This window comes from Ischnura elegans, chromosome 8 (genome assembly GCF_921293095.1).
Source record: "Ischnura elegans chromosome 8, ioIscEleg1.1, whole genome shotgun sequence".
Lineage (NCBI taxonomy): Eukaryota > Metazoa > Arthropoda > Insecta > Odonata > Coenagrionidae > Ischnura > Ischnura elegans.
The window spans coordinates 1,994,121-2,009,335 of NC_060253.1; the positions used below are offsets into that span (position 1 = coordinate 1,994,121).

The 15,215-nt window shown below is 39.7% G+C and overlaps 1 protein-coding gene across 1 annotated transcript in view; it reads left to right on the plus strand.

Moving 5' to 3' along the window:
- Nucleotides 1-15,215, plus strand: part of LOC124164567 (cysteine sulfinic acid decarboxylase-like) — a 128,615-nt gene that overhangs the window by 77,327 nt on the left and 36,073 nt on the right. The window contains exon 2 of the mRNA XM_046541947.1: nucleotides 13,990-14,180. Within this exon, the coding sequence (XP_046397903.1) occupies nucleotides 13,990-14,180 (191 nt within the window). The remainder of the gene's footprint in view (nucleotides 1-13,989; nucleotides 14,181-15,215) is intronic.

Sequence of the window (15,215 nt, forward strand, 5' to 3'; positions counted from 1 at the left end):
TTTCCAAACTGCGGCGAAAGTGGCGCCACTCCATTTGTTGCAATACTTTTGAATCCGACTGTACATAAAGAACTAGCCTCAGAAATTGCCCCTTACTTGCAGTTAATATTCAGTAAATCCATCAAGCAACACGAAGTACCTAATGACTGGAAAATCGCTAATGTAACGCCAATATTTAAAAGTGGAGACAAGGAACAGCCATCTAATTACAGGCCGATATCTTTAACGTCCATCTCTTGCAAAGTCCTTGAACACATCGTAGTCAGCTCGGTAATGAAACACCTAGACGCGCAAAACTTATTAATGGGAAATCAACATGGATTCAAGAAAAGCAGATCGTGCGAAACTCAGTTAGCGCTTTTCGCCCACGATATTTTAGTCTCCGGGGAAGACAACATTCCAGTAGACGCGATTTTTCTTGATTTCAAAAAGGCATTTGATAAAGTACCCCACGGAAAGTTAATAATAAAACTGAAATCTTACGGTCTAGACGAAGATGTCATTTCCTGGATTAGAGAATTTTTGAGCGACCGCGTCCAAAGAGTAGTATTAGACGGTGCAGTCTCCAATGAGGTTAGAGTCACTTCTGGCGTTCCTCAGGGTAGTGTCATTGGCCCACTCCTATTCCTTCTTTTTATAAACGACATTGGCGAAGTAGTGCAGAGTAAGTTACGATTATTTGCAGACGACGCTGTAGTTTACAGAGAAATCCGTTCCAGCAAAGATATAGATCTACATCTACATAATACCCTGCGAGCCACCTCTAGGGTGTTTGGCAGGGGGTGATCAATCACCAGCATGCAGCATGCATTTGGACTCCCACATGCACACCACACCGTCCAAAAAACGTCCCGTATAATAACAAACTATACTACTACATGCTGTTAGAAATAGAATATAGAATAGAAATTCAGAAACATGCTTTAAGTTTTACATAGGTTAGTAGGCTACACTACAAGTCATGCAATCTATTTACGAGGTCTATTGCTGCCGTTATAATCTCTTATTGATCGAGGAAAAAATGACATTCGGAATCTGTCTGTTCTGCAATCTATCTCTCTTATTTTATTTATATGATCTGATCTTCCGTAGTACCCCTGTAAACACAAATAGCTGCTGAAGCGCTGCAGCAGCGTTACACCGTAGCGCTGCAGACGGTGCCCACGCGCTGCTGACGCGGGACAGTAACCTTCAAATTTCCGTTTTTTGAATGCCACACGCGCTGCTAGGGCGCCACTGTAGCGCTGCAGAACAGCTGCGGCAGCGCCGTTCAGTTGCTGCGGCAGCGCTGCAACAACCGTCTTGCAGCGCTGTAGAAATGCATTAGCAACGCTACACCAGCGGTGCTGGGGCGCCCGAATTTCGCTTTAATTGCGTACTGAATCAAGCTTATCCTTGCCAATTACTACCCGGTGGCCTATCCCCAAAAGCAATTCCATCATTCATGTGCAGGGCTGAATTATCATCGCTGCTGTGCTCGTAGATATGTCTACTTGTCCGGACACTAGTCAGCCTGGATGGTGATTGAAGAAATAGCTATTGGGCATACGCTATGAAAGAGTACTGAAATAAATTATTAGGTCTTGATTGAATTACGCAGTTCAATCAAGACCTAATAATTTATTTCAGTACTCCTTCATAGCTTATGCCCAATAGCTATTTCTTCATTCACCTGCCAGGCTGACTAGTGCCCGGACAAGTAGACATATCTACGAGCATAGCAGCGATGATAATTCAGACCTGCAAATGAATGATGGAATTGCTTTTGGGGATTTACACTGAAAGCATACCATCAATGAAAAGGTCCGGAATAACCTGCATAACTATGGCCACAGGGTAGTAAACCAAAACGAAATTACCTTGACAAGAAGTTTGGCACACAGGGTAGAATTCCATGACGGTCATAACCTAAAAAGTAAAATTTCCATAGACTTTCACTCTAAGCTTACCATCAGTACTTCACTCTGCCAACACAGCATTAGTTCTCAAATCTCGAATCAAAAAAAGAATGCAAAATTAGGAACTGGTAACCACTCCATACAAAGCGTACAACAATCCTCAGAATAACTAAGCATACCTTAAACACAGATACATCTACATCTACAAATTACCCTGCGAGCCACCTCTAGGGTGTTTGGCAGGGGGTGATCAATCACCAGCATGCAGCATGCATTTGGACTCCCACATGCACACCACACCGTCCAAGAAACGTCCCGTATAATAACAAACTATACTACTATATGCTGTTAGAAATAGAATATAGAATAGAAATTCAGAAACATGCAGTAAGTTTTACATAGGTTAGTAGGCTACAGTACAAGTCATGCAATCTATTTACGCGTTCTATTGCTGCCGTTATAATCTCTTATTGATCGTGGAAAAAATGACATTCGGAATCTGTCTGTTCTGCAATCTATCTCTCTTATTTTATTTATATGATCTGATCTTCCGTAGTACGTTGGCGTCCGCAAGATATGGTTAACTTCGTCAGAAAAGACACTGCTATTTTTCAATCTACGGTCCGACAGAGATTCCCATCCGAGTTTATGTAAGAGGTCAGTTACACTAACAAGACTATCGTAACGACCTTTCACATACCTGGCAGCTCTTCTTTGCACGCGTTCTAACTCTGTTATTAAGCCTTTTTCATGAGGGTCCCAAACACTGGCAGCGTATTCCAAATGTGGTCTAACGAGGGAAAAGTAGCTAATTTCTCTCACTTTGTCGTCGCACTTTCCTAATATTCTTTTAACAAAACCAATTTTTCGATTAGCTTGACCGGTTATTTCTCGAATATGTTTATTCCACGATAGATCATTATTGAGTCTAACCCCTAGATATTTCACAGATTCAACTGCCTTTAACTGCGTGCCCCGAATGACATAGTTACGCTGTAGGGAGTTATTCTTCTTCCAGAAATTCATTACGACGCATTTTTCCAAATTTAATTCTAACTGCCAAGCATCGCACCAAGCTTGGATAGCAGCAAGGTCATTCGTTAGTTCATCTATATCTTTGCTGGAACGAATTTCTCTGTAAACTACAGCGTCGTCTGCAAATAATCGTAACTTACTCTGCACTACTTCGCCAATGTCGTTTATATAAAGAAGGAATAGGAGTGGGCCAATGACACTACCCTGAGGAACGCCAGAAGTGACTCTAACCTCATTGGAGACTGCACCGTCTAATACTACTCTTTGGATGCGGTCGCTCAAAAATTCTCTAATCCAGGAATTGACATCTTCGTCTAGACCGTAAGATTTCAGTTTTATTATTAACTTTCCGTGGGGTACTTTATCAAATGCCTTTTTGAAATCAAGAAAAATCGCGTCTACTGGAATGTTGTCTTCCCCGGAGACTAAAATATCGTGGGCGAAAAGCGCTAACTGAGTTTCGCACGATCTGCTTTTCTTGAATCCATGTTGATTTCCCATTAATAAGTTTTGCGCGTCTAGGTGTTTCATTACCGAGCTGACTACGATGTGTTCAAGGACTTTGCAAGAGATGGACGTTAAAGATATCGGCCTGTAATTAGATGGCTGTTCCTTGTCTCCACTTTTAAATATAGGCGTTACATTAGCGATTTTCCAGTCATTAGGTACTTCGTGTTGCTTGATGGATTTACTGAATATTAACTGCAAGTAGGGGGCAAGTTCTGAGGCTAGTTCTTTATATACGCGAGAAGGGATTTCGTCTGGACCAGGTGATTTATTTGGACTAAGCGATTTCAATATATTTTCTATTCCGAGCGTACTAATGTCAATAGCTGGCATCTTATGTAGACAGGGATTGTCATCGGTCTCGGGTGAGTTTTCGGAAGGCTCCGTGAACACGCTCTTAAAGTAGGAATTTAATAAATTGGCTTTATCGTAACTGCTTGTCAACACATCTCCATTGTCGTTTCTCAGCGAACATACGGTAGATCGTTTACCTTGAACTTCCCTAACATATGACCAAAATGCTTTTGGGTTATCCTGTAACTGCTCTACTAGTGTTTTTCTTTTAAAATTCGTGAACGCATTCCTGAACGCTTCCTTCGTGGCGGCTTTAGTCATCCTATATTTTTTAATTATTAGCTCGCGTTCATTAGCGGATAAATCCGTGCTGACTTTTTTCATTTTAGCATGACACGCTCTCTGCAGCCTCAATGATTTTCTCACTTCCGCGTCGTACCATCTCGGTTCGCTGCCTTCTTTTACTATTTTACTAGGGATGTAGCTATTTATTCCCGAAGTTACGAGCGAAAGAAAAGCTTTCCAAGTATTCTCTACATTTAACTTTAATACTGATTCTTGAAACTCGGGGAAAGCATTTTTCATATGACTCTTAAACCCATCAAAATTAGCACTTTTAAAAATGAAAACTTTACGCTCTTTTTTAAAGTTTACAGCGGTATTTAGAGAAAACTTTGCAGTTACTACCCTATGGTCACTTATTCCTTCGACAGTGCCAACGTTTATTACCTGATGTGGTATATTTTTCGCTAATAAATCAAGAATATTTTCTCCTCTGTTTGGTGCGGATGCTATTTGAAACAATGAATTAGATGTGAAAGTGTGTAATAAAGCCTCGCAGATCACTTTATCCCTCCCACCAGGAATGAAGGTATAAGTCTCCCAATATATAGAAGGTACGTTGAAATCTCCACCCACAATCAAGTTTCTTTCAGGATACTTGGATGCTACGCTGTTTATTTGATTTTGAAAATCTAACATTGACGTTACATCTGAGTTAGGTGGTCTGTAATACGAACATAATAAAATAGTTTTGAATTTTGGACATTTAATTGAACACCACACAGATTCAACGCTGGTCTCAGTTACCGTTATCGCTTGGCTGACGATTGAATTCTTTACAGCTATAAAAACTCCGCCCCCAACTCGATTAATTCTATCTTTCCGATAAACAGTGAACGATTTTGGGAAGATCTCATTGTCTTAATCATCATCTGTTAGCCAACTTTCTGTTCCAAAAATGACGTTACACTTCGTACTATGAATTAAATGGTGGAATTCGGGAATCTTATTTCTTAAACTACGGCAATTAACCACAGCCACGATTAAAACTTCGGAAGTAGTAATATTGCGATTCGGGAATAATTCTGATTTGCTTTTGTCGAATAGACTATTCACAGGCTCTATACCGCTGATAAATGGAAATGCATGTCTTATTGACACACTATCAAAATGACTTGAGCCTTGACTGCCTTTGAACGTGTTGCTCGACTGACGCTTCTCGTGCTTAAATGTAATACCTGAAACGCTGATTTTTCTCTCTACTTCTCTATTCTCATTTCTGGAAGAATCTTTGTCTGTGAAAAGTTTTGAACTTACCCCTTTATTTTTCAACCCACTAATATATCTACACTCTGCCCTACTCTCTACTCTAAAAAAGACCTACAGTGCTCAAATACTCGCTACACGACTAGCCGACTCGGCCGTGTAATGGACTCCCGAACGGTTCAGAGGGATCCGACACGATCGGATTGCAGGCCTAAGGTCCACGAAGGAGGCTCCGATGTCCGTGCAGAAACGACGCAGCCTCTGGTTTATGCCTTCCACTCGGCTCCAAACCAGAGAACCACGATCGATCCTCGGGACAAGACTACAAATCGAAAGCTCAATGCCGACTCCAATGGTCCCACCCACCCGCTTCACTTCGGAATTCAGATCCCGGAGGGAATCTAGAATTTCCTCAGATCCACGGAAGGTGGCATCATTGACGCCGACATGAGCCACGACCCGCAGTCTGGAGCACTTCGTGCCCCGTACCGCCACACCAACCGCCTGCGTCACCTGAGGAACACCGCCACCAGGGATGCACGATGACGTTACACGGTCGCTTACACCCTCGCGGTCTGCCCTCTCCCGTAACGGGACCATCACACGACGGACATTGCTACTCCCTAACACTATGATCCCCCCCTTCCCACTCTGACGCCCCTTCCTAGGTGCCGGTTTCGGGGTAGGAGTAGGCACGTCAGGCACCTCGGAGTTTCCATCCGACAGCAACTGGTACCTGTTCGAGACGGGGACGGGATTTGCCTCAGCATCCCCCAAACCCCGTCATAGAGTGACACTACCACCGTCCCTCCGAGACACGACCCTCCAAAACTCAGATTTACGGGGTGACGTGACCCCGTCATCGAGAGATGGACCTCGAGGAAGGCTCTCGATCGACCAGCCGCTATTTGCAATCGGGCGAACCCGTGCAGCCCCTGTGGCACGGCGACCTTTCGAAGAACCACCCCTCGGACCATTCCCCTCAGCGGTATCAGCCACCCTTTCAAACTGGGCCCGAAGTTCCCGCACCATCGTCTCCAACGCGGTAATGCGGTCTCCGAGAGCCTCGCACTCACCGGCGTTTTCAACTCCGGCAACGGGTGACCTATTCGAAGGCATCCTATCACTATCGCAACTTTGGATTTCAGAAAAGCTTACCTGACGGGAGATACGCTTAATAGATATTTGAGAGAGTAAAACAAACCGATAAACTTACTAGCTTGTCTCTTTTTAATAGATATTTACGCTTAATAGATATTTGAGAGAGAGTAAAACAAACCGATAAACTTACTAACTTGTCTCTTTTTAAACGTAAATAAGGGAATGTAGTTACCTGGATATGGATTAAGTCGATTAATGGGTTTAAAACTAGAAAAGTATATAGTTCCAAAGAAGACTAATTAACGAAATTAAGATATAACTTAACGTGGGACAAATAGATTAACGATAATAATCAACAAGAGAGCAAAGACGAAACTAACTAGCTAAAATATAAATTCCCCGCAATATGATCCCCACGAAAGAGCAAAGCTATAAAAAGGGTGATAGACTAACAAAAATGTATAGATAAGGGTAAATAAGTAATAAAAGTACTAACAACAATATATAAATACGCGTAAATAGACTTTAAATAAATAAGTATAAATAGACTTTGGATAAATAAGAAAAAAAGAGTATATGAGTCCTTGAGATAAAAGTGTGATCAGTTGCAATGCGTTTGGTGAAAGTATATCCTAACACATGAAAAACGCTAACAAGGCAAAAATATCAAAACCGCACTCGAAAATGCAATGGAAAATAACTGAAGAAGAAAAAGGTCAACCTCCTACCCTCTAAATAGTCACTCGAGTTAACCGAAAGTGGAAGAAACGGATTAGCAAAAGGGATTGATAGCAGGGGGGGAGGTGTGCCTAGCTCTTCAAGGACGCAGGTGTTGTTTTGAGAGGGCTAGGAGTGAAGGGGTGATTCACTGACTAACCACAAGAGGGACGGAATAAACTACCTGTGTTTCAAGGGGAGATATGTGCTAAAATGACCACTACTGGAGAACGGAACGAGAGTTTTCAAGATCACAATGAGAGTACTGCGCTACGAAAATTATAATAAAAATCCTAACAGCCAAAATAGACCTCAAAACAACGGTAAAACAAATAATATATTAAGAGCTTTATAACAGAAAAAATATATTTAAAAAAAAATATATATATAGTTACCCAGACGGCACAGAACCCTCCGTATCTAATTCGTATGTACAAAGTACCCATTGACTACGGGGATACTGTGCCGCTCCGTCGCTTTTCGTCAATGGATAATTTCCATTCGCGGCCTGTTGACGAAGCGCGTACGCAGCATGTGAATGTCCGCTACGAAGCACGTACGATAGGATACGAAGCACGCAGGAACACAGCACTCAGGCTAATCTCAATCGATTAGGTCGAAAATTAAATATATCGTAACTCGCACGATCGAAAAATGTATCGCAACACAATCGATAGCTACCGACCGTAGCGAGAACCTTAATACGAATCATTATGAATTTTAAGTTCTCAACAGGTAAATAATACTATATCATGGTATTTAGAATTCATGATACAGTATTATTTACCTATTGAGAACTTACAAAACTTATTCGGCCACTTAAATAACTGCGAAAAATGAGATTCTCAAGGCTAATTTACGCATCCCCAGCATCCAGCATTCTTAAGTGGCTCGTGCTTACTTGGAAACCTTGAGATGTTAATAAGAGTAAATTCTTATTAATTTTGACACTAAATAAGACATCCCTACAAACGCAGAAAGGATTAAATCTGGATTAAACACGTATTTTGAAATCCACGAAATCTCAATAATATCTAGATTTAATCTGTTGCAAAGGTGTTGCTATGTCCTCTTTTTCTCATATTATATCTAGATTTAATACATGTAATATCTCGCCCCACGATACAGATTTTTCAGGGATTAAATACAGATTTCAGTATCTAGATTTTCCTGGGATACATTGTAGTACTGCTTTTCATTTGAACTTTTATCAAGGAACCTTTGCGTTACAATTAATGATATATATTGAGGAAGCTTCCCTGAAGGGAAAACCCTCTGACCACCACAATAAGATCTCTACCTATTCACCACTTAACTCCAACAAGAATTACATTATCAAGCACCCAATAAGCAAAATCTTTAAAAATTAACTAACCACTATGCAATAATAAACTGACTTGAAGGAAAAAGATTGTTTATTTGGATTGAAAAAACATGACTCTCAATAATTGATATTTTATGAAAAAGGTACAAATATCTATTTATATCACATACAAATTCCAAGCATTTCAAATTACAATGAAATTAATAATTTATTAATTCAACTAGCTTTTAATGTGCCCTTATCAATGTCATAGATTTTTAGGTGGAAAAATGCATTAAGTAGCCACTTCACAATAATACACTGACTTGAGGAAAAAGGTTAATAATATGGATTAAAAAACATGAGATAGAGTAATTGATGCTTTATTAAAAAATCACAAGTATTTTTTATTATCATTATATAGAATTCCAAATTACTATGAATCTAATTGATGTTGAGCATCATTTGCCTCCTCCTGTCCCTTGCACTGGCCTGCCGCAGCCAGAAAGGGAGGAAAGATAAACACAATATACTACATAGAAAAGTGGCAGGTGGATAAAGTGAAAGGCTTTGCAGTCAATATAAAATAAATTTTTAAAGTACTAGTTCAGGGAGAAAGCAGATCAATAAAAACAAAGACATTGAAATCAACAAACATGACGACACTCACGGCAGAGTTAAATGCTTATAATACAAGGTTAAGATAGAAAGCAGATTCATAAAAATAAAGCCATTTAAGTCAATATATAAGTGAGCCCATTGAAGTCACAGTCCAACTATGGGCCCAATAACGGTCACTCTATTGAACTTTTAGGGAGAGAAATGATAAAATTTTATATTGCAAGGTTCAGTTAGAAAGCAGGTTCATAATAACAAAGCCATTGAAGTTGACATACCTGAGGACACTAAAAGCACAGTTCAACCATGGGCTTAGTAAGAAAAAAGTTAATGGAGAAACCAGGTACAAAAGAAGGAATCTGAAGGGAATTATGGAAACGGAGTTCAGACTTCAGGGTTCAATAAGCCCACCGAATAACATTGAGAAACGAAAAATTTCTCCTCGTCGTCGTTTTTGTTGATAAGACCATCCCTCGTTGCTATTTTCAGAGGCACTTCACAAATTGAAACATTACGATACAGTCATAAAATGAAGCTCATAATGAACCAACGTAATAGATAAATGTGCACCAACGTAATGGATTATGGTTTTAAAAAACTATGCATGTATATTGAATGATAAAGTTCACTACATACGGAAGATCCAGGTTACTGTGAGGTGCAAATACGATACTTATGCAATCGATGGATGTAAAGGAAAAATATAACAGATAATGGAGCAAATAAACCATATGCAGGTCGTGTCGGTCAAATCTAGTCGTTTAGTAACAATAACAAAACACACTTTCACACTTCATCACTAATGTCCTAATGTTTCGGCCATTTTGAAAAATTACGTCACCGACGCTAGCGCCGCTAGTGGCGCAGAAACTTCGGAAACAGATTTAATCCGTACTTAAAAAGGATTTGGAAATCTAGATTTGATGTATTATGAAATCTCCCTAAAATACAGATTTGATCCTTTTTGTGTTTGTAGGGATCACATAGCCCACGAGCATTAAAAAGATTACCCTAAAGCCTGACGAAATAAAATTTTTAAATAAAAATTGCCCATGAAACAGGATTGCTGACACATCTGCTATTAGTATGATCGAATTCATCAAAATGCAAGCAAAAATTAACGTGTAGTTCAGTCTCAGCTACTAAAACTTACCCATATCAGGCGCTAAAGTATTTGAAAAATTATTTGGGATGAGTAAAAGTCTCTAGGTCACTGCAGTAAATGTATCAGTCCTATTAAAAATATGAAAGTCCTGCCAAATCACCAGCATAAACACTTGTAAAATAAAACATGGTATCTCTTAGATCACACCTCCGATTTTATACTTACTTTGCATGAAGTCACCACCACAAGAAATTTTAAAGAGGCAGGAAAGAAAAAACCCACAGAAATACAATACATATATTATGTATTTTCTATTGTCAACCACGATAATATTTCCAATTTTCTCTTCTATCCCACATCTAATTTAGCGAAACAATTACTCTTATTCTCTTTCGAATAGAAAATTATTTAAAAGAGGACTGGTCGATACATAAAAAACTATCTTCAATACTTTCTCCGATGAACGTCCACTATCACAGCATCAACTTGCACAAATCAAATCCACATCCACAAATATGTCACTTCTGCCACAATGTCTGTCTTCTTGGCGACAGGTACCGGTGAAGCAATGGTACCTTCCTCCAATCTGGGTACCTTCAATTCAGCAAGAATTTTCTCCTCGTCTTCTCGTCCAAGGCCACAGATTATTTTCTGATACCACAAGGTGCGATGTGAAGCTCACACACCTAAAATTAATAAATAATAAAATACCATGTAACTTATTAGGTCAAATCATTTCCAATTTTTGGTATTTCTGCATGAGAAATCAAATTACTAGGCTCGTAAATATAGTAAATATTTGTATGCCTGATATTTTTATTGTTTTACACTATAGCATAAGATAATTTGAAATGATGAAAGCCGACGTGTAATACACCATAGGGCAAGCTAAGAAGCAATATTCGATCCTATAAACTCGGCAGCTTATTCCTAGTTTCTCCTTTAACCACACGTTTACTGAATGAATTAATACAAAAAAGACAACTAAAATGCAAGAATTTTCAAAAGAATTGCTGTTACAATATTTTGAATGACCATTTTTAGTACTGAATAGTACTATAGTACTTCAGTACTGAATAGTTCGGGATGTTGATGCATCAGCATCCCGAAGCCACTTCTAACTTAAAATTACATCCAAATAATTACAGCGAGAAAGAGTACATACCTCACAGTTTTTCGTAGGGGTGAAATGTTTTCTTCTTATCGTCCAAATGCACTTCTTCTTCAACTCAGGATCTTTTGGAAAGCTACAACCTTGAACCATGTCCCGGAGTTTCCATTACATCCCGACAATACACACACGAAAGGCATTTTTAACAAAAATATCTCACTAACACGTTTCTGAAGCCCAGTGAATGAAATTAAAGAATAAGGGAAACTTCACCATAACCAGACACTCTATTTTTCACAAACTTAACCACAAAAATCCCTGAAATGTGGTGAGACGTGACGTAAACGATGCGATCTCCAACGGCTTCTCCCAGCTTGTGAAGGCATATGATCTTTCTAGGAGGATATGGCACGATGGCACCACCCGCGAAAGAAAATAGTCCCAGACCGAATACAGTTTTATCGATGAGATACAATTTTATCGATGCATATGAATTTGCCAGTCCTCTTGCATCTTTTTTCGTCATTAAAGGAAATAAAGAAACAAAACCTTTTAAGTAACTTCCTAAGAGCGATTTTTGTATCTTGATGGTCCACCCTCGTATTCAGGTACGAAAACTTCCTGTGCCGTCTGGGTAGCCTGTAATAAGAATTAATAAGTTAGGATTACACGCCTGATGTAAAATAAAGAGGGCAACTATGACAAAATTATTTAAATAATATTAAGACACTATTCCGATAGAAAAATTAAATCTAAAGCAGCCAAATATATATTCAATTTAACGACCGTAACACCAGATTAGTAAAAGGCGCAGCGACACACAATAAAGATAACGTGCAACTAACTATGCAATAAATAATACTAAAGGGAAAAGAAAATTTTGAGATATACGTAAGTTTTCTACTTATCACTACAAGCAGATACTCGATAATCACACGTCGCAGGAACCGGGATCAAACAAATCAGGATATTCACTCACTCGCACACACCACACACAAAACCCACACCAACTAACAATTAATATTGCACCCCTATATTAAAACTAAGACTAATTAAAATATCCTACGCTAATAAACAAATAAGCTACGACAATATATGTCACTGCACTATATTGCACAAGCAGCAAGACCCAAGCAAGCAGCAGCAACGCAGGTAGCAAGAGCAGGTAGTCAGGTGGCCCTGGGGAGCGCGCAAGGGATGCGTCCGTTCCGGTCAGGAGCTGGAGGCAGAATGAATATAAGTCACAATTAAATTTACATCTATTTACTATGAGCGCCTACTCCGTTACTTCGTAGTCACCTTTTTAGAAAAAAAGCGTCCACATTGAGCGTCCAACAACTGCAACGTGAGTAAACTCTCCTCCATTGCCTCAGTGCACTTCCTTCGAATATCCGCCAAAAAATGACTCGCTCCTCCGCAGACCCTTTTCACAGGAGCGTCTGGAGCGAGGCGGGAAACAGGTGTATGATGTTTGCCGTGACGTCATACCTTAACCTGTAGCGCTCCGTAGCGAAACGGACCGCTTGGGAGCTCGTCGGTGGCGCTCCGAAGCATTGGTAGCGTTCAACGGACCGCACCTATAGTCTGCGCAAACTTCTAATTTCTACTTAGATAATGACGCTATATATTTGCGCACAAAGCGCCGCAGTCCTGAGGCTATTAACCAAAAGTACCTATTGCACTGTCATTGAAAACCGGGGATCATGGCCAGAAGAAAATACATGGGAGCAGGGCCGGATCTAACTGGGGGACTCGAGGGGACCGGGCCCAGGGCCTTCCGCCAGCATAGAGGGAAATCTCATTTAATCGGAAAACAAAAAAAACATCATGTATGTGAGGATTCGAAGTAAATCTGGGTTGAAATTTGGTTAACATGTATTCATCAACATTGACGTTAATAAATTGTTAACGCTGCTGATAAAAAACACTTCATCCGTTGACGTTGTATAGCTGTGAACGCAACTATAATAGTGGTACACCAAGCGGTGTCGTCGAAATCACGTGTTGCGCGCGCAGCTCTTTGTGCATTTAGTAATACGAAGAGCTCAGTTTGGTTATACATTGTTTACATCCGAAGAAAGGCGGTTAATTTAGGAGATACCCTTTGAAATGGATGCTCGTTCGTGGACAAATTTGTACCGGAGTGACGCAATAATGGTTTGCCGCCGGCTGGACTTTGGTTGTTACTTAAAATTCTTTTCCCTATTTTTTATGACTCTTCATGGCTGTGGGAAAGTGTACTGTAAAGCTATAGCTATAACTATAGTTGGAAGCTAATTAAGCAGTTAATAGAAACAGTTGATAGTTTTTTATGTATGTTATTCTTAGCTTACTTTCCAATTTGCTAAACAGTAGGTAGTTGAATAAGCATGGTTATTGATCGTCGGGAAAAAAGTAGTTGAAATCCCAGGTTACTCTGCGCCTAATTTCACTATCAGAAAAATATATATTTTCATATGCACTCGTAGCAAGTCGGGCATGATCATTAATCGAGTTAAAAACGTAAGTTTTTCTGTGAGGCCTATGAAATCGTCGAAAAGTTAGCCGAACGGAATTGTTATACTTTTCAGCGATGGTTTTTTACTCAAATGGAGAAGTTGTCTTAAGGGCGTGCGCAAAGCCGATCGTGTCTTCCGTTAAAATTTATTTAATTGGCCTAATTTTGGGATTTGAGGGTTTTTAGGTATTTCTGAATGTTTTCAATTGCTCCAATGGAAAATTTTTAATGCTTGTAAACGCTTACATTTCACAGGAAAACTTGCAACTGGACATTCCGGATGGTGGAAAAGGTATGAGTGAAGAGAGGCTCCTTTCAAAATTGAGCGACATTATCAAAGGTTCGGTGAAGACATCGCATCCTCACTTCTACAACCAGCTGTACGGGGGACTGGATCCGTACGGACTGGCGGGGGCTTGGATCACTGAGGCTCTCAATACTAATCAGTAAGCTTTCTTCACATCAATGTCAATCAGCTTTCAATCACTACACTGCTCTACAGCAGCATTTCGAAGTGATACCACCTCCCAAACTGGAATTTTCGCTGAGGCAGATTTAGATATCCTAGCGTACAGGCAACACCCATCACAACATTTTTTCTTCCATCCGCACCTTATCCTACAAAGTTTCTCTGTCCTTTTTTCTCCCTGTTACTATTTTACAATATAGTTCTTGTTTTATGCCCTAATTTTCTGCATTTATAGCCTTTAGTATTCACATGGCTACAACAATCAGCAGGGGCGCAGCTGGGAATTAAGGCTAGGGGGGGTTTTAGGCACAAAACGGGGTTTGAGGGTGTGGAATACCCGCCAGGGTAAGCGGGAGGTGCGGGGGCCCTCCCTTTGAAAATTTTTCAGATAAATGGTTCAAAATAGTGAGTTTTAAGGCCTTCTGAGGGATATTTTATTAGTATTTACACTTTTCTATAAGTAATATTAATCCAATTAAGTGAAATGGACTAAACTTAAAAATTTTCTGAGCTCGGGGGGGGGGGGGGGGGGTGTTTATTCCCCAAAACCCCCCCTTGCTGCGCCACTGACCTTCAGTATTTTTGTATAAAGCTAGTTAAAAGCTTCTTCACTTCTAGTTCATTGGTACAATGGATGGTTTAAAAAATCTTAGTTTTCATTTACTATTAAATTTTCAACCCTTGAGCAAATACTGAAGAACAAAGACCATAAACACAGTTTTGAGCTAAATACATTTTATAAAGCCAAGTTTCGGACTATTGAATCTGATCAAATCACCAGCTTCCCGTGTACCGAAACAGCCAATTATTTCAACAAAAACTAATGTATAATTGAGACACTTATATTTTTTTATGAATTCAATGCCAATGTTAAGACTAACATTTTAGCCTTTATAATTTTTATCTCATGCAATCTTATATTTCTCTCAAATAAGAAGCATTTCCCATTAATAAGAAGCTCAAATCAAATGGAGGTAAATTGACGATAATAATTCAAAGTGTTATCATGAAC